Source organism: Podarcis tiliguerta (genome assembly GCF_965153285.1).
Source record: "Podarcis tiliguerta genome assembly, chromosome: 2".
NCBI lineage: Eukaryota > Metazoa > Chordata > Lepidosauria > Squamata > Lacertidae > Podarcis > Podarcis tiliguerta.
In genome coordinates, this window is record NC_139535.1 from 72,662,105 (window position 1) to 72,680,211 (window position 18,107).

The following is an 18,107-nucleotide window of genomic DNA, read 5'->3' on the forward strand; positions in this document are numbered from 1 at the left end:
TGTTCTCAACAACAAGAAAAGGATTAAAAATATGTTTTATGAGATGACATTGCGATTTTTAAAAAATTAAACTCATACACTGAAGGTTTTGTGAACATTATTTGTAAAAAGGCTAATTTGTGAGAAATGTGAGTTGCTTTAATTGCTTCCATTGTTGATATTGTTTCTTTGCATGCCATATATATATATATATATATATATATATATATATTACTCTGTGTAAACTACCTCACAGAAACGGAAGAGAATAGTAAACAAGCTGCAGTAGCCTTCTAGTTCCCTCGCTTATATATACAGCAGGGAGCAGACTAGGAGCTGGATGTGTGTGTGACAATGTTCTCTCCTGCCACACACCTGGATCTCCTGAGCAGCACTGCCTTCTGACACATTTAGCAGCAGAGATGCCTGGAGGGCATGAGCTGGAGCAAGCAGATGAGATGGCTGCATCTGCTTACAGGCTGTGGCTGAAACAGAACAGGAAAGAATGCTCGCCCGTCTTTTCCTCACGGAAGGAGAAATATCTGCCAGCAACAGGACTGAAACCAGCGCGCAGGATTTCGGCAGAATTTTACAAGAATATTTGGGCTAAACCAACTCAGTGAGAGGCTGGCTGAAGGAACACCCAATAATGGAACAGTCTGCATGTGCAAACTCTGCACTACTCCCTCTGGTTCAGAAAATATTTCCCCACCCCCGCCCCACTTTCCATACCACAGTGCCTGTGTAGCTATTGCACTTCCTCCAAAACCATTCACACCTTCAGAAAGCCTTCTTCCCAAGAGAGATCTTAACTTACATAAGGGTGAGAAAGGGAAACATTTTCCAAACATTCTGAGGCTTAAGCACAGCAGAGTCCTAACGAAAATGCATTGTGTGGGTCACACATTTAACTGCTGCAGACAGAGCTACTGACGTACTGAACTCCACTTTAAAGGAAGGCTGGGAAGGAACCAAGTCACTCTAGTTCAGTATTGGCTACATTGACTAGCAGGGTCTTTCTGGGATTTGACAGGGGCCACTGTCTGACGTTCCCTTAAACGGAGCACAGTACATGACATTGCTAGAGACACCTTGTGTGTGGGATTTTGGCAGGGGCCCAGCTCAGCCCTGTAAAAAAGTTTACCTGTGGTCTCCTAAGGTCAGTCTCAGTCAATCTACTGGCACAGATCCTTGAAAGCCTAATAACCTTTTGCAACCCCCGTTGTACACCCCTTGCCATTCTTTTAACTGTATGCCGTGGGGCTAGGAAGGGAAAGGCAGGAGGAGCTGGCTTTAGCAATACTTAAAATATGAAACAAGCACACATGCTGCAGAGAACGGGGACTCCAGCCCCCAAATATGTGTCCTCGCTTTTAAGCAGAAATGAAAATGTGCAATACCTGCATGAGAGAGTTCGGGAAACTGGTAGGCATATGAGGATACGTATACGGGGAGTGCCACAATAGCTGTGAATGTGTTGCATTGCAGTTTCAGCAAGTGCCTCGTTATTTTTGATTCCGCAAGATTTCCGTAAAATTTGAAGGCATACAGGAACAAGCTGAAACTGTTCCTCAATTAAAAATATGACAATCTTGCATTGTCTCCTTATCCTGTCAGGTTTAACACACAGGAAGAAACACACACTTTGAAGCATCCAAGCTATACTAAGCTATTCTTTGCAGGAATGCCATAACATGGCTTCAGAGATGTTACTTTTCTTCTTGGCCAGATTTAAAATCAACACTGACAGAAAAAGAAAGAACATCACATCAACAAGTTCTGCTGAAAGGCTCCAGAATATGTAAAAGTACAAATGTATTTATTGGGGGGGGGGGAATAGCCTGAAGAAATTGTCACCTTTTAAAAAAAGGGGGGGGATATATTTGAAACTGAGAAAGATTCACATAGGGTTTTAAGGCCTATTGTTTTGTTTCCACAACATTTCTTTTTGACCCCTCAAAAGCTGGGCCATTGCAGCAGACCTCTCCAGCATCGAAGGTGACCACTTTTCTTGTTGAACTGCTGCAAAGAAAAGGCCTTGTGCCACAAGAGCAGCACCAGAGCACAGCCAACGCCAGACTGGATGGAAATGTCCACTTACAATGGCCCTTCCCTTTGCCACATAGCCCCAGCATATGGAGGGAAAAGCTAATGATTCCATCAACATGCCTCCAGTTTCATTCCTAGTGGCTAGCGTCCTGCCTAGTCTGGCTAACAGGCTATACAATATATGCCTTGTGAGTGGCGTGTTTCTCCTCTGCCCACTGCTTCCCACCAACATGTGGCCCGATATCTTTGAATAAGGGGGAGGAATTTGGATTCTCTTTGCCACGTACGTGCATTTCTTGCTCAAAGCGCTTCAGCATTTGCTCCAACTGCAGGTGATGTTTGCTGGTCAGCTGGGTCTGGTTCCGGTGCTCCTCTTTCTGAAGCAGACGCAGCTCCCGCAACTCCTGGCGCCTGTAGGATTAAAGTGGAAAAGAAGTTCAGGAACAGAGGACCAGTTCTCCCTGTAATGCCAGGGCAGGCAGTCCCTGGAAGCTAAAAAAAGGGAGGGGGAGACAAAGAGCACAATCCATACTAAAATAACCACAGGGGTGACTGACTGAGTGTTCCTAGTGTCAGAAACATTGCTTCAAGGAGTTGCTGCCTCCTTGTGTCACAGCCACACTTCTCACCACTTGTCCGTTTCAGGCAGGATATTGAGAAGGGTCTGCTTCCCAGTCCGCTGGCCTTGAATTATTCACCTTCCTTGTACAGACACTTTGAATAAATAGATGTACAATATGACCCCACAATGAACTATGAGGAAGCATACCTCACTGACTGAAGCCCAGTGGGCTCAGACAAATGCTACAAGCTATAGTTGTGGGTCTCCTCTGATTATTTTTAAATCAAGGTTTAGAAAGTTGGTGTCACCTGTCAGATTTTGTTTAGGTTGTAGACCTACCAACAAGGTAAGGTTTTCGAAAAGGGAGGGAGGGAGGGAGAAAGAAAGAAAGAAAGAGCCCGAAACTCATAGGTCAGTATTTATATCGATTTTATGCCAAAAAACAACTAAGTTGTGGGCTCTGGACCACAGACCAGAGCAGTTTAAAAGCTGTTCACTGTTTGGCACCAGGCTATATGGCAATGCTGCTGCCAGGTTTTTGGTCCACACCATCCTTGATGAGCACCTTGACTGCTCATGTCCACCATTTGCCATGTCAGAGAGGAAACCTATCAATTTGAAGACAGTCACTTCACTAAGCAGGAGAACCACCAGAAGTGGCACTTAAAAGCAACAGAACAAAAACAGGTTTGGCTTCACAAACACTCCTAACAAGCTGCTATATACACCATATAGCAACAACCTTAATTTGTGCAGTCAGATAGGCTCTGGAAATGGCCATAACTCCCTGTTACTCATAAGAAGATCATGTTTTTACAGTTCTGCAGCATTCATGCTATATTTTTAACTGCCCAAAATATATTGTGTGATGAGTCCCCTGGTTCCATACCACTTCATACAACTCTATGGAGAGAGTGAAAAGCATAGAGAAAACTATATTCTGAGAAAGCCTGGTGTGCCCATATCTCCACCCCACCCAAAAATCCCCTGATTTTCAGCTTGCCTGAGGAATCTCATCTCTTCATCTTTCTTCTCATCCTCACTGATGATTTTTGAGGTAGTGACGCTCACTTCTACTCCATCCACAACAAATCTCCTGGTCCGTTTCAGTGTCATCTTCTGCATTTTTGCATCCTATGTAATCAATCAAATGTTTATTATGGTGAACCAACCGTTAAAAGAAAATTACATGTGTGTGTGTGTGTGTGTATATATATATATATATTGCAGGTTTTGGTGTCCTCGGGTGTCTTCCCGTGTAAAAGTTGGGGTGTCTAGGCGACGTTTCGACGAGGTCTCACTCGTCATCTTCAGGCTGGTGCTTTCGGCTTCTTGTTACTGGAACAGAGCAGGATCTCAGTGTTTGAGTTCCTATAAATACTGTTGAGGAGGTGTGGTGTATAGCCTCCAATGTTCTGGGCAGAGAGGAGGTTCCCAGGCTAGTGTGCCTTTTCTTCTTTTGTTCCTTAATTACTTGAGGGATATCTTGAGTGATTTCTTGAGTGATTTCCTGAATCCCACTTAGGTGGGTCATTAGGTGTGGATTAGTTGCTAAAGCCTTCGTGTCTTGAACTCTTGAACTTTGTGAAGAGTTTTTCTGAGAAGATGGCTGTACTGCACTTGGCTGTACCGCACAGCCATCTTCTCAGAAAAACTCTTCACAAAGTTCAAGAGTTCAAGACACGAAGGCTTTAGCAACTAATCCACACCTAATGACCCACCTAAGTGGGATTCAGGAAATCACTCAAGAAATCACTCAAGATATCCCTCAAGTAATTAAGGAACAAAAGAAGAAAAGGCACACTAGCCTGGGAACCTCCTCTCTGCCCAGAACATTGGAGGCTATACACCACACCTCCTCAACAGTATTTATAGGAACTCAAACACTGAGATCCTGCTCTGTTCCAGTAACAAGAAGCCGAAAGCACCAGCCTGAAGATGACGAGTGAGACCTCGTCGAAACGTCGCCTAGACACCCCAACTTTTACACGGGAAGACACCCGAGGACACCAAAACCTGCATTCCTGTACCCGTGAAAATCTACGAAAGCATATATATATATTTTATATATATATATATATATATATATATATATAACAGCCTAACAAGAACAAAGGTGACTAAAGTTGGGAACTAACAATCACAGGGGGTCTAGGATATATTACAACATTCAGATTTATCACCACCTGCCCAATAATGGTTTTATCAGACTCTTCTAGGAAGATAACTCAGGAGAGACTTTAAGAATCAACTATCTCATGTAGGAGTAAATTTTGTGTCCTGACCCCTTGATAGAATCAGTTCGTTGGAGAATGAGTTAGAGAGACATCTTGCTCAAAGGTTTGCTGAGGGAAGCCTGGTTTCCATGATACACAAATCCCACTTGTTGAGCCCAAATTCTTACCTTAAGAGAGAGGGACCCACTGCCTCTGTTCAGGGACAGGTCGGTAGACAAGGAGATACTGAGGTCCATGCTCTCTGAGGCTGAGGTGCTACCTGAATCAGAGTCCTGCTTGGAGCTGCCATCCTCAAACTGAGAGGAAGAACTCAAACTCCCATTGGGGAGCTTCTCTTCAACCGGCGTCTCAAGGAGGCTGCTCTCTGGCCGGCTTCCCACACTGGAATCATCTTTGCTTACTGGTTCAGTGTCCTTATTTTGGTAGACAAGACTGCTGTTCTCGGCTGGCTTAACGTTCTTGTTGAGTTGCAGCAACTGGGGGCTGGCGTCTGGCTTTTCTTTGGCACTGGCTTCATCTGTGTAATCCTCAATTCCAGACAAGTTTGTACTGCTGTTGTTTTTGCCTGGCTTTTCGTCGCTAGCCACTTCCTTTGAAACCTTGTTGCCCTTCCCATTCATGGCTTCAGTGACTTGCTGTAGAGGCAACATGGGTCCATTGGCCACAAGTGACAAGCCGTTTTCTGGAGACTTCTCTTTTTGCAAACTTAGCTGGCTTGGCACAGAAGAGTCCCTCTTATTCGCATCAAGGGGCTGAGTAAAGAAAAGGGAAAAAGAAAGGTCATAAATTTTGACTTCGTTCTCCTTAAAAAACTTAACTGAGAAGTCAAATACCAAACATATGCATTGAGAAATGTACTGGGGTTGTGTGTTTTTTTTTTAAAAGAAACAAGACTAAAATGTCCTCTGAATATTTGTAGTGTAAGGAGACTATTGAAACCTTGAACTAGCAGATCTTTTGTCTTCTACTTTTTGTTTTATTTCAAATAATTGATTTAAAAAATATATTATATACTATCCTTCACCAGAGCAGCTTACATACTAAAAAGCTAGAAGATAAAAACACATGAATAAAACTGGCAGGGGGAAAAAGTACCGCCAACAAGCTCTAAAAATTTGTCATGGGCGTCATCTCTTAGGAAACTCTGTCCCACTGGATTCTCTGGGAGCTCTTTAAGCAACAATTGAAGACTCTACTCTCCCCCTTACATCTTGGGAGTTGAGTGGAAGGAGGAGTGAAGAAGACCTGCCTGCAATTCCTGACACTGAGTCCTCAGCCTCCACAGATGAGGACCCCCTCAGGGACAGCAGTTGCACTGCTCTTCCCACTTCTAAAGGTAGTTCCAGAGTTGGGAGGGAGAAGGAAACACACAGCCACTCGTCCTCAACGCCCCCACCTCCCTTGAGGAGCCAGGCTTGCATTTCCTAATTGCAGCTTCAGTCAGAGAGGAAGCACTCCTTAACTTCTTTCCCAGGACTGGCACCGGGTGCTTGAGTTTAAGGGAACAATGGGTTGGGGTACAGGTGTAGGACACAGAGCAGTGACTCTGCTCTGACAACTAGAGCCTCCATGAGAAGAGTTTTCGGTTTGTTTTCATGAATGTTGAAAATCACCTCTCTTGGCGATTTCAACTACCCCCTTGAAACTTTGTCTATTTTCTGTCCAAGTCCTAGACAATCGAAGGAAGTCTGCAAAAACTCCAAAGTCTGGTTTGTCAGGCTCCAGGGAACGGCGTTGTGCCTGAAGCAGTTTCATCATTTTCTCCACAGAAAAGTTCCATGTAGGATAAGGAACATGCCCCCTGCATCCCTTGTCCTGGGTCAGAACAGACCTCTTTTAGATTGGAACCCTGGCATCAGCCACCAACAACATATTTACCATATTTTCCGCCTCATAGGACGCACCGGCCCATAGGACGCACCAAGTTTTTTGGGGGGTAAATAAAGGGGGGAAAATTATTTTCCCCCCAGGCGCTTGTGGGGCCGGCAGCAGGGAGAAGCGCTCTTCTCCCCGCCGCCCGCCTTCAGACCAGGTCTGGGGACAGCGGGAAGACGCATTCCGCCTCCCTCTGTCCCCCGACCTTGTGGGGCTGGCGCTGGGGCTCTCCTGAAGCCTGGAGAGCGAGAGGGGTCGGTGTGCACAGACCCCTCTCGCTCTCCAGGCTTCAGTGAAAGCCTGCATTCGCCCCATAGGACACACACACATTTCCCCTTCATTTTTGGAGGGGAAAAAGTGCGTCCTATAGGGCGAAAAATACGGTAATCTTGCCAGTTGTTTCTGAACTGCTTCCATGAATGAATGAACGAACGAACGAACACACACACACAACTTCTCCTATAGCCTCCTATCTGCACGAGCCAAGCCCAATACCAGTCAGCAGGATCCAGGGCGTAGAACACATTTTTGGTCCCAAATGGCACAGGGCCATTATCCTTGCGGCAAAGGAGGCAGCAGACAACATCTTCCCATGTGGCCGTTTTAGCCATATAGTGAGGGTTACACATGAAGAGACACATTCAGCATTAACTTAGGAGACTTCTCTCACGAGAGGAAAGCGGAGGGGCTGGCTTTCTGCCCATCACATTGTTTCCAGGGCTTGTTGGCTGCTGCGTGAGGAGGAATCGCTCCCCAACCAAGGAGGCATTTTTCCTGTCCACCTGCATGAGAAACAACAAAGTGGCTCCCCCCCCCCAATCCGGAGAAAAACACAGTCAATGCAGGGGTCAAAGGTGGTCCTCCATTTACTTTTCTGTATCTAGCTAGCTTTCGTTGTGAAAGCTTTTTGAAAAATATAAGCATTTTGTGTATTCCCGCAGGTGTTGGGGTTTGCCTTCCTTCTTAAAAAGAAGTGTTTCCTTCATGCAGCAGGATAGATAGAAAGAATGAAAGACGACAGAAAGAATGAAACTTACAGATGCACATTCTGGTGAGTCATCCTCTTCTCCTTCCTCTCTATTGTCTTCAATTTCCTCCATCACTTCAGCCTTTGCCTCAGCCACAAGCTCACGTAGGGCTCTGTTAGTAGTGACCTTGCTGACAAAAGGATGCTGAAAACCAAGAACGTGGGACAGTATTGGAATGAATAATCCTGCAACCCAAGTCATGATGACTCAAAGTGGACTTCAGGGGCCACTTTCAGCTGCTCCTCTCACCCCTGCCCAAATTCATTCATGCAAGTAGACTCACAAGCAATGTAATCTCTCATACAAGTGCTATGGGCAGTCTGCATCCTCTCTAGCTTTGAAATGGACATGCAAAATCACAGGAAGTATTCTTGGGAGCAAAACAGTCTCTCCAGGAGGCAATACAGGGACCAGAAGGGCATTTTGTAATGCAATTCGACCCCTGCATGTGTTGTGAGGGCTCAGCTAAGTTTGTGGCACAGTTGTGCTTAGATAGTTGGAGAAAACAACTACCCAAGTAGGAAACAAATGCAAATATGTGGAATACTTGTCTCTCACAACTGCGGGGAACAATTCTCTCTTTTTCACTTGCAGGTGAAACTATGGGGGAAGAGTTTCAAAACACCTTGATTAAAACTGAGCAGGATTGCAGTGAGGCAGACAAAAATGTATCCTCATGGGTCCACATCCAATCCATGGGGCAGCAATTGGCTGTAAGTCCTGGAAGACCCGCTCCCTCCCAGCCTTGCAGGTCTTTTCCCACATGACCTGGGGGGGGGGGCGAGGCCCTGACTGACTCCAGCTACAAAAGCTGAGGCTGGTGAACAGAATCTTGGCCTGGGGTATTTGTATAGGGTGGGTTTTTTTGGGGGGGGGGCTGTTGCTGTTAATTTTTTTGTATCTTTATTTTGTATCTTACGATCTATGTGGAAATTGTTCAGTTTGGTTGTGCACTTTTGTTGTTTTGTTTGTTGTTTATGACTACTTTTGTTATGTTTGTAACTATGCAATTTTAAAAAAATATGTTGTAAGCTGCCTTGAGCATGGTGTTAACTTTGGAAAGGCAGCATACAAATAAACTGATTGATTTGACTGAAAGCTGTACTGTGACACTTTGAACAGTCATAGCATCTCCCAAAGATCCGTGGGAACTGCAGTTGGTTAAGAGTCCTGAGAGTCCTGTTCCCATCTCAGAGCTGCAATTCAGAGAGTAGTTAAACATCAATCCATCTTCCCAGGGAACTCTGTGAGGTGAGTAGTGCTCTCCTAACAACTCTCAGCACCGTTAACAAACTTCACTTCCCAGGATCCTTTGGGAAAGCATGACTGCTTAAAGTGGCATGATACTGCTCTAAATGGGCTGTGCAGATGGGGCCTTCGATATGTTCTTGAACATGGAAGTTGGTACAGCTTGATAGCCATAATCCCCCAGACCCGATTACAATGCTTACACAAGAACAGTGTTCCCATTAGCAACTCAAGCAGCTGAAAGGAGTGTGTGACCTGGTCCTTAAGAGCCCCATGTGCTCTGTACCAAGATGGCTTGCATAAGTACAAACATACCTGGCGACAGTGCAAAAACCCTGTATACAAACTAAGCAGAATAGACTCAAAGTCTGTTGGCACATTTACCCTCATTCACAGAGGAAAAGGCACATCATAGGCTATTGAGGCTGCATACTTCTTAACACTAACCTGGGAGGAAGCACCACTGAACTCCACGAGGCTCATTTCAGAGGAGACATTCATAGGGCTGCACTATTAATGTATGACACATGTGCTCCATGAGGAGCCCCAATTCCCACTCATGCTTTCTGTTCTTCCTCCTGGAGAGGAATAATCTCCAGATTTGGACCTCCATATGCAGCGGACAAGTCACCTGTGCCATTACATGCATAGTGCAGAGATGTGTGCGCACATCTACTTCCTAGCACCACAGAAAGAGGGTCATCCAACCAAGTAAGCATGTGAACTGGCACCAAACTTCATTAAGAAATCGTCCCCTGGTTGACAATACAGTACTGCCAATTTTCAGAGAGTCAATACACTCAGAACTCTTCCAACAAGACACATTAGATGCAGACTCCCTCTCCTCCATCGATCGATTAGACAACTTTTCCTTTTTAACCACAGGCTCATAGTAAAGCATAAGCATTTGGACAGAAACTGAAAAAATACACACAAATGCTATGCATGGTTCTAAAGTAGGCAAGGAGAATTTTCCAAAATAAAGAAGTATCTAGGAATGGTGGCTGCTGCATGAGTGCTGCTAGAAAATTACAGTCACCTTTTTTACACTGGAGTCAAGTAAGAGGGTGGGTAGGTGGAAGCAACTGGAAGGCCCAGTAAAAGTAAGGGACGGCTGAGCAGTCAGCACTGGCAGTCAAATTTGCATTGCTATACCTCCTAACAGTGGTCTAGTTTGTGTCCAGTTAGGAGCCACAATTACAGCAGACAGGCTCAACTTTTCTATGCATCAGCACACCAAAAACAAGTTTGTACTACATGGGCTGTCAACCTGCAAGCAGTTGCTCATGTATGTATGTATTTTATGCATTTATTGACTGGGGATCCTGCACTTACCTCCAGCAATTGTGCCGCAGTCGGACGTGTCTCGGGGTTCTTATCAAGCGCAGTCTTCAGGAAGTCATTAAATTCTGGAGACCTTTATGCACAAAGAAACAAACAGAGTTGGCTAGAACTTCAGAAGGGAGGAAACGGTTCCAAGCACCCCACAGCCCACACCAATTATATTCCCAGTATTATCGCCACAAATTATTGTTCAGTTAGCCCTAATGGGTTGAAAGGAAGAGCTACTGAGACAAAGCAGCACAAACATATTAAAAACAATAACATTTTCTGAATACGCAGAAATGTTGCCTGGTTAATTACAGATTTAGCACTTCCCTTTAAAGCTCCGGAGCAACAGCTGTTCAGAAGCAAGTTACATGCTGTCACTCTATTTCTCAATTCATGCCAAAAAGCCCAAATGTTAGCAAGCTCACATGAGGACAATTGTACGCTTGAGCTCGTGTTAATACAAAGCCTTCTGTCAGGCAAGCGATAATAACATCATCCTGCCCCCCCCCCCCCCCCGCTTTCCCATCCAATGTTGTCTTCTATGTAAAGCCAGGACAAAGAACTTGTTGGCAGTTTCTACACACGACTGCAGAAACTGTGTCACAAGCAAGTTTATCCATGGAAGCTACCACCCAGTGATTTTCATTGAATGTGATCCTGTATGATTTGGACTGCGGAGCATAGGGAGAAAAAGCTTCAGGGCTGTTCACTCCTCCCTTTAACACCCAGAAGGTCTGGATAGGTATTTACTCCAATGCAGCATCTATACACTTGGAGAATGCACAGGAAATACTCTAAAGGAGTTGTAATGGTTCTAGGGGTTGCTCGTGTGTAAGCTTGTCCCAACGACTGGCTGGGTTGCCTGAGTGAACCTTTCCTGTCCGGGCAGCCACTCACCCGTGACCGTCTCAATCGCTGGCAGAATCCGTCAGTGGGCGTTTCTTAAACTTCTTCCAGCAAAGAAGTTCTTTGACGCCCAGTCTCCGCCTACTCTCCCTGCGCGGAAGCCTTCTGCGCAAGGAGGGCGTAGGCAGCGGAGGACCCCTTCTCTCCCCGCTGGTCCCCGGCAAGGAGTCATGGGATCGCCTCGCCAATTCCCCCATCTCCCCCCCCCTTCTCTACTGGAGCTACGCTGATTCTCTCCCCCAGAATATGGGCTGCCTCTCCCACTCCCGAGACGCTCTCTGGGATCCCTTTGGAGCTTGCTCTCTCCCTCGGACACTGATGGCAGTTCCCTGACAGGAGTGAAAGGGCAAAGATGTATAGGCCAGATGTGTGTAGAGAACTGAAAGTTGGCCTGTAAGGGGTGGGAATTGGGCCAGATCCAGTTTCACACCCATGGCCGACTCTGACCAGTGGTGGCTCTCAGGATGCAGTCCAAAACATCAAGGAGGCACCAGGTTGGGGAAGACTGGTGCTATTATATGCTAAGTTTGTATGGCACCCTTCCTCTGAAGAGCTCAGGGTGACATACATTGGGTTATCTCTCCACATCCTCATGAAAGCGCTTTGTGGAAATAGGGTAGGTTGGAAAATTGGTCTTGCCTAAGGTTATTCAGTGAGCACATGGACAAGTGGGGGTTTGTGCAGAAGAAATTAGTCCTTGTTATTATCTTGATCTAGACAAAGGTAACCCACAGTTGTCTGGGTAAACAAACAGGGACCGACCGACCAACAGACAGACTCCCTCTCACAGACCCACAAGTGCAAATGCACTAAAAAAAAAAAGGTCTTCTCACCACTTTGAGGGATAGTTAAGAGTGGGAGGATCAGATTTGGCTATTTTCAGCAGGACCCTCATGGGATTGAGTTCATGATGAGGAGGCTCTATCTGGGCCATTTCTATCAGAGTTATGCCCAAGGACCAGATGTCAGCCTTGTAGTCGTAGGGGGTGTCTTTCATGGTCTCGCACATCACCACTTCAGGAGCCATCCTAAAAAGAAATAACAAAGAATTGGGTGCTCTGCTACCAACATATTACCATTGGTCAGCGGTTTTGAAGAACACCTCCCCACCCCAGCTAATCTATATATTTAATCGGTTATTAGCCTAGAGTCAGGAGGAGCATCTTCTGCTGCCCTTGGCATGATCTATCCAGAGTTAAGCACTTATAGGTCACACTGATTTTTACTGGAGAGTTGAGCACACACGTAATTCTCTCATTGCAATAAATGGGATGTGGAAATGGTTAAATCAATTGGCTAAAGACAGTATCCAGTTCACCCGCCCCCCTCCGGCAACCACCATTCATCTCTCCATTCTCAACAGGCTGCAGCGACAGAAAACCAGCAGGCCAATGACATCTGGCCTGGATGTTGCTTTAGATGGCAAATTAATGCTCACTGATTGCATCCCCTTAGCAACGTGGCTGATTTAGAGATTAAATTCCTAGAGTGAATCACTGCTCTCATACACTTGGATCTGCTTCAAAAAGGACATTCCACCAAATGGTAGGGAGTAAAAGAGAGGGGTAGGGGGGAGAGAATGGCCTGGATTCGTCAACATCTCATTCCAGTTACGGGACTTGTATTATTTTCACTGATGTCACATAAAACAATAATTTAAAACTGCCTTTCATCTAGGTTTGCAGCCTCTTGCATATTTGCATAGATTCATATAATTGGAGAGTTGGAAGGGACCCCAAGAATCATCTAGTCCAACCCCCAGCAATGCAGGACACTCAACGTAGTTTCCCCCCTGTGCAAGTTTGTTGATGTACTCTTTGTGCTCCCCTATGCTTGAAGCACTTTGTAGTGAGGAGGGTCCAGGGAGGAGGCAGGCAGGGCTCAACTCAACAGGAGGGAATCTTGGCGGGCGAAGCAGGGCATGTCCCCTAGCCAGCCAACTGGCCGGTTCCTGCCTTCTGAGCCCAAATGTGGCAACCACTGGCCCAGCCTGTCTCCCATCAACCTCCAGGGCTAGCAGACATGTGCACTCTAATGAATCTCTTATGATTCAATTCATTAAAATACACACAAAGATGTAATTGCACAGCACTGAGAGTAAAACAGAGGTCCTCAACCTTCTTGAGCCCAGGGGCAGCTTTGGAAACCTAAGAAACCATTACGAGCACCACAAAATATCTGTTTTGCAGAAGAAAAACAGGTCATACTCAGACACACACCATTGAAAAGAGGCAGAACACCTACAATGCTCCCCCTCCCAAAAAACAAAAACAAATGAAATGCAGGCAAAAAACATTTCAATTTTTAAAAAAGGCTAGGAGGGGCTGGGGACCTTGGCAGGTGGCTGATGGTGCTGGGGTGCCCATAGGTGCCATTTGGGGGGCCCCAGGAGTAAAACACCAAGCACACGGCATATACACATGGCCACACATTCTCTGACACACTTCCACTCGTGTGGATAGTTTACAATTCAGCCAAGAGGCAGGTAGCACCTTCATTCTTGAGCTGGACTATATATGCCCTTATTTGGTGGTAGCCTTTTCAAGCATCTTGCAAATCTGAATTCATTTACTCACCAGTATGGTGTCCCAATGAAGGAATCCCGTCTTTGCAAAGTCTTCATGTTTTTGGCAGATACTCCAAAATCCGCTGAAAAGATTTTGATCATGTTAAATCCTCTGATACCGGCTGCAAGTTGCTTGTGTGCCTTAAGCAGCTCAAGCAAAGAGCTACCTTCTGTCACCAAGAGACTCTCTGAAAACAATCAACGATTATCGAAGTGGCCAGGACAATGCCTAGGCCCTAGGCTAAGGTTCTGACACAGTGCAAGGGCTTATCCACACTCCCTCTTGTCTCTCCGGGAAAGGAGTGTGGGCAAACCACTCAGACTTGTGCTTTCTAGGCACGGGATAAGCAGAAGTGTGGACAAACTCTAGGACTACTTGTAGCTGGACACATTTTTCATTAGTAGATGCAAACTGGAACATGATTTCAACAAACAGAGGAGTTCTAGGTGACCACAACACATTGCATAATAATCACATGGAGCAAAATCCATCTCACATAGACAAAAGAGACTGTCCCAATGAGGGTCAGAAGTTTAAATACTGTACCAGATTTTTGTTAACTGTGCCCCACGAAAGCCAAGGTAATTGTATTTATTTATTTTAATCTGCCATATAAATAACAGGGGATGCTAAAGGAAGCCCTTTCATTTCCCATCAGGTTAGTGGAGCATTTTGCTTTATTTTAACAGTTAAGTAGTTGGATACCTCAGCAAAATCCTAACAAACCATCAATTGTTTTCTCCTGCTTCCTGCTGTTGTCTGCAGTTCTATTTTGTGTTAAGGGTTATTCTTCCTCCTCTTTCTAGAAAATTTCCACTGAAAAGGTGATGAAGTGTAGGAAACGTCACCCTGTCCTCGCTAACAAACTACACCCTCTCCAGCTTGCACAGAAAACATGCCAATTCCTGTGGCAGACATCAATTTATACACAATCCCATACAGAATGAAAAAAGTTGCATTTATCAGTCTCCCCTTTAAATTCTGCAGGTGGTGACCCCAGATTTGTTGTTGGTTTTTTGTTTTGCTTTAAGTCTTTCTGGACTCAATACAACCTATCCCCATTCTGAAGAACATCCATTCCGGTGGGTACTATCATTCAAAGAGGCGGAACTGGCATAATTTTAGCTCAGCAAGTCTGAGCAGGAGCCAAAGGAAAGGCCAAAGTTCAAAGTATGCTAACATCCCCGTGTAGCTCAGTCAGTAGAGCATGAGTTTCAGCCCCACATTGGGTGAAATATTCCTACATCGCAGGACTAGATGATCCTTGTGGTCATTTCCTACTCTACGATTCTGTGGTTCTAATAAAAACCTTCTCTCATCACAGCTAGCATCAGCAAAAGAGGCCAACTTCTGATACAGAAACTGAACTTTGCTCCCATGCCAGGAAGATCACTTCAGGCTTCTTGCAGCACATTACCATAGCAAGCAACTGCTTTCTTGATGCCTGCCTGCATCAAACTGATTTTGCATGCAGAGGATTTATGTCCACATCCAGAGTAAATCGGCACAATCCCGTTTATAAAGGAGGGTCTTTGAAAAGTGTACCGTGCAAAGTAACTTCATCACAGTTTTTAGAACCCTACGAATTCTACGGTGAAGAGAGAAAAATATTCTAATTAAGCTGAAAAGAATAACCCTCAGCACCTCTCCATTCACAGATTTAGCTGATGTCAACACTGACTGATTCTAGGTTATAAACTCAAAGGTTTGCAAAAGTACAAAAATAATAGGAAAACCCTCTCTAAGGGGCATCCCCCAAGAGTCAAGACAGTCCAAAGAGGAATATGAACAGATATTAAATCATAACTGGTTATTCTGAGGGTGGGATAAATTGAATGTAATTGAGTATTTTGAAAGACCACATTGTTAACTGACTGCAGAATAGAATTCGCAGCACTCCACACTGCAAAAATTTGTTTGAGACCAGTTAACATTGTTTCTGCGTTTTGTCGTGTCTAATTCTATGCACAGTTACCTGGGAGTAAGTCTCAGTGAATGTACTGAGACTGACTTCTAAGTAAATACACTGTTTGAGATCTTCTTGAGAGAGGGTTGAAAATCCCTGCTTGGCCAGGAAGCTTACTGGGTAGCTTTCAGTAGGTCTCTGTCTCTCTGCTCAAATGACCCCTCAGGGATGCTGCAAGGCTACAACGTGGCTCCCAGCTGCTCAGAGGAAAAGGGTGGAAAGAAAACAAACCTAACAAATGATTATTCTACAGCAGCCAAGCATGCATAATTTTCTCATGTGGTCACACAACAGCTCTTACAGTTGCTGTTTTTGAAATAATAAATAATAACAACAACAACAACGCTGCAGCCACTGTTTTCAGCCACTCATCTCACTGTGTGCAGGAAGCAGCTTTGCACCCATCTTACACAAGGGCTAACTAGTTTGCCTCACCAAGCTTGATGTCTCCATCCAGGGTCAGCAGCACGTTGCCTGCCTTCAGGTCCCGATGGATTATCTTCTTGCTGTGGAGGTAGTCTAGGGCTTCTAGCATCTGGCGGCAGATCACTTGGATCTGGGGTTCGGTCAAGCCTCGATCCAGTTCTATAAAACAGAGGCAATCGGAAAAGGCTCCTAAATTTAGCTTCAGGGAACAGGGTTGACTTTTGCCCTGAGTTTGAATTAACAACCGTATATACATCAGGGGTGAGCAACTTTTTTTCTCCCAAAGGCTACATTCCCTCAGATTTAGAAAAGAAAAAGGAAACAGCAGTGGATTATTCTGAGGTGCAAAATATCTGCCAGCTTTGGTTATGAACTGAAAGGGGGAAACCCCTGCAGAGCTTATTCTGAAGTTAAACATTTCACTGATTAATTTGTATATGCAACATATCAAAGCTCATAGCCCTAACGCATAACCACTAGGCTGAGAGTAAAATACGACAAACATACAATATTTAATCTTGCTCTACTAGAACACAGTGAATGTAGATGAGGCGTTTCAAGACAATTGTTTCTGTTCATGAGCAATACGCCTTTGCTTTGGACATTGGGAGAGCCGTATTTGTTTCAGTGGGTGGTTTCTCTTTCACCTACTTTGATTAAGGAAATAGTGATTTTAGGCCAGGTATGGAGACCCTGCGATGCCCCCGCTTTTGCTGGACCACATGCTAGATGGGGGCAATGGGAGTCTGAGCCCAAGAACACCTGGAGGGCCACTGGCTCCCCATCCCAGATGTAGGTGGACCCTGAGGGAAAAAGAAAACAGGGCTGCCATTCCCTCAGATATATGGGTAGAATTCAGTGTAGCGGTAAAGAGATCATTTTTTCAGGGCAAGTATTTCTGCTCCTATGCTTCTTCTGAAGGGTGAAATTCAATTGTGTTTTACTCAGGGTATGTCCCTTAATTTCCATGTAAGACTGCTCTGAGTAAGACAAAGTTGAATACCACTGAATATGTTTCCCAAAGATACCAAAAGCTGTCTAAGATAATTTGCAGGATGCCAATCCTCTGCATCCCAACTGTCTGTGTGGTTAGCTGTGACGGAGGGAAATTCATAACAAATACAAAATGCACACTTGGAATTCATTCACCACAGTGAGAATCACCCCCCCCCCCCCAATGACTGGTCATGAATTTAATGTCCCAGCCCTTCTTTCCTGAAAACCACAGGCTGGGAGTTTAGACTTGTGACCTCTGTACACTGCCTCCTGTAAGAGTACATAGCTTCACCACCTGCTGCCTGGAGCATAGATGCCAGACATGATCTAGGCCTTTGAAATATAGCTCAGTTCCCCCTCCTGCTCCCCCATTTTCCTCTAAAAGCAAATCCCCAAACCTGGAGGGTACCTGTGAAATGAGATATGCTTTGCCTGGTTAAACAGGAGACTCAGATCCTGAGAAACTGAAAGCTCCCTTTCTCCCCCTTCCAGCAAGATTGGCAAACTCACACAACCCCCTGCCTTAGCTACTGTTCTTGAAAACTGAGCCAGAGCAAATCTAAGCTATGTCCCATCGCTACAAGACTGCCTTTGTGTGGGCTTGCTTTTTTAAAAGCAGTAGCTGCTGTGACCCCTTCTCCTCACATTCACCCCCAAATACTATAACGCGGAGCAATCATTCCCAGTAAGTCTGGGCGAGCACAGAAGCCACTTGCTTGCTTCTTGTGTTGGGTCTGAGTCAAGCCATGGAAAATAATACCCTCTTCGATGGCAGATGTCTTCCCCCTCCCTAATCCCTCATGCGTGCACATGATCAGTTTCAGCCTGTTCACATGCATGTTTTGGACAGAAACCTAATGCTCTGCTTTCCTGCAGGGATGGGAGTGGGAGGAACAACCAGAACACATTCAATGTGCTGAAAGACCTCAAAAGGGG

General features: G+C 45.2%; 1 protein-coding gene across 4 annotated transcripts in view; it reads right to left on the bottom strand.

The window, feature by feature from the left end:
• The window catches only part of STK10 (serine/threonine kinase 10), a 68,373-nt gene that overhangs the window by 10,249 nt on the left and 40,017 nt on the right, over positions 1–18,107 (bottom strand). For all 4 annotated transcript variants that reach the window (XR_014508757.1, XM_083430732.1, XM_083430734.1 and 1 more), the window contains 8 exons: positions 16,185–16,334; positions 13,793–13,865; positions 12,050–12,244; positions 10,314–10,395; positions 7,740–7,874; positions 4,995–5,579; positions 3,594–3,724; positions 2,316–2,439 (listed from right to left, as the gene is read on the bottom strand). Coding sequence is in view for 3 of the 4 variants with exons in the window: in XM_083430732.1 (XP_083286858.1) it covers positions 2,316–2,439; positions 3,594–3,724; positions 4,995–5,579; positions 7,740–7,874; positions 10,314–10,395; positions 12,050–12,244; positions 13,793–13,865; positions 16,185–16,334 (1,475 nt within the window). In the remaining variant the exon portion in view is untranslated. The remainder of the gene's footprint in view (positions 1–2,315; positions 2,440–3,593; positions 3,725–4,994; positions 5,580–7,739; positions 7,875–10,313; positions 10,396–12,049; positions 12,245–13,792; positions 13,866–16,184; positions 16,335–18,107) is intronic.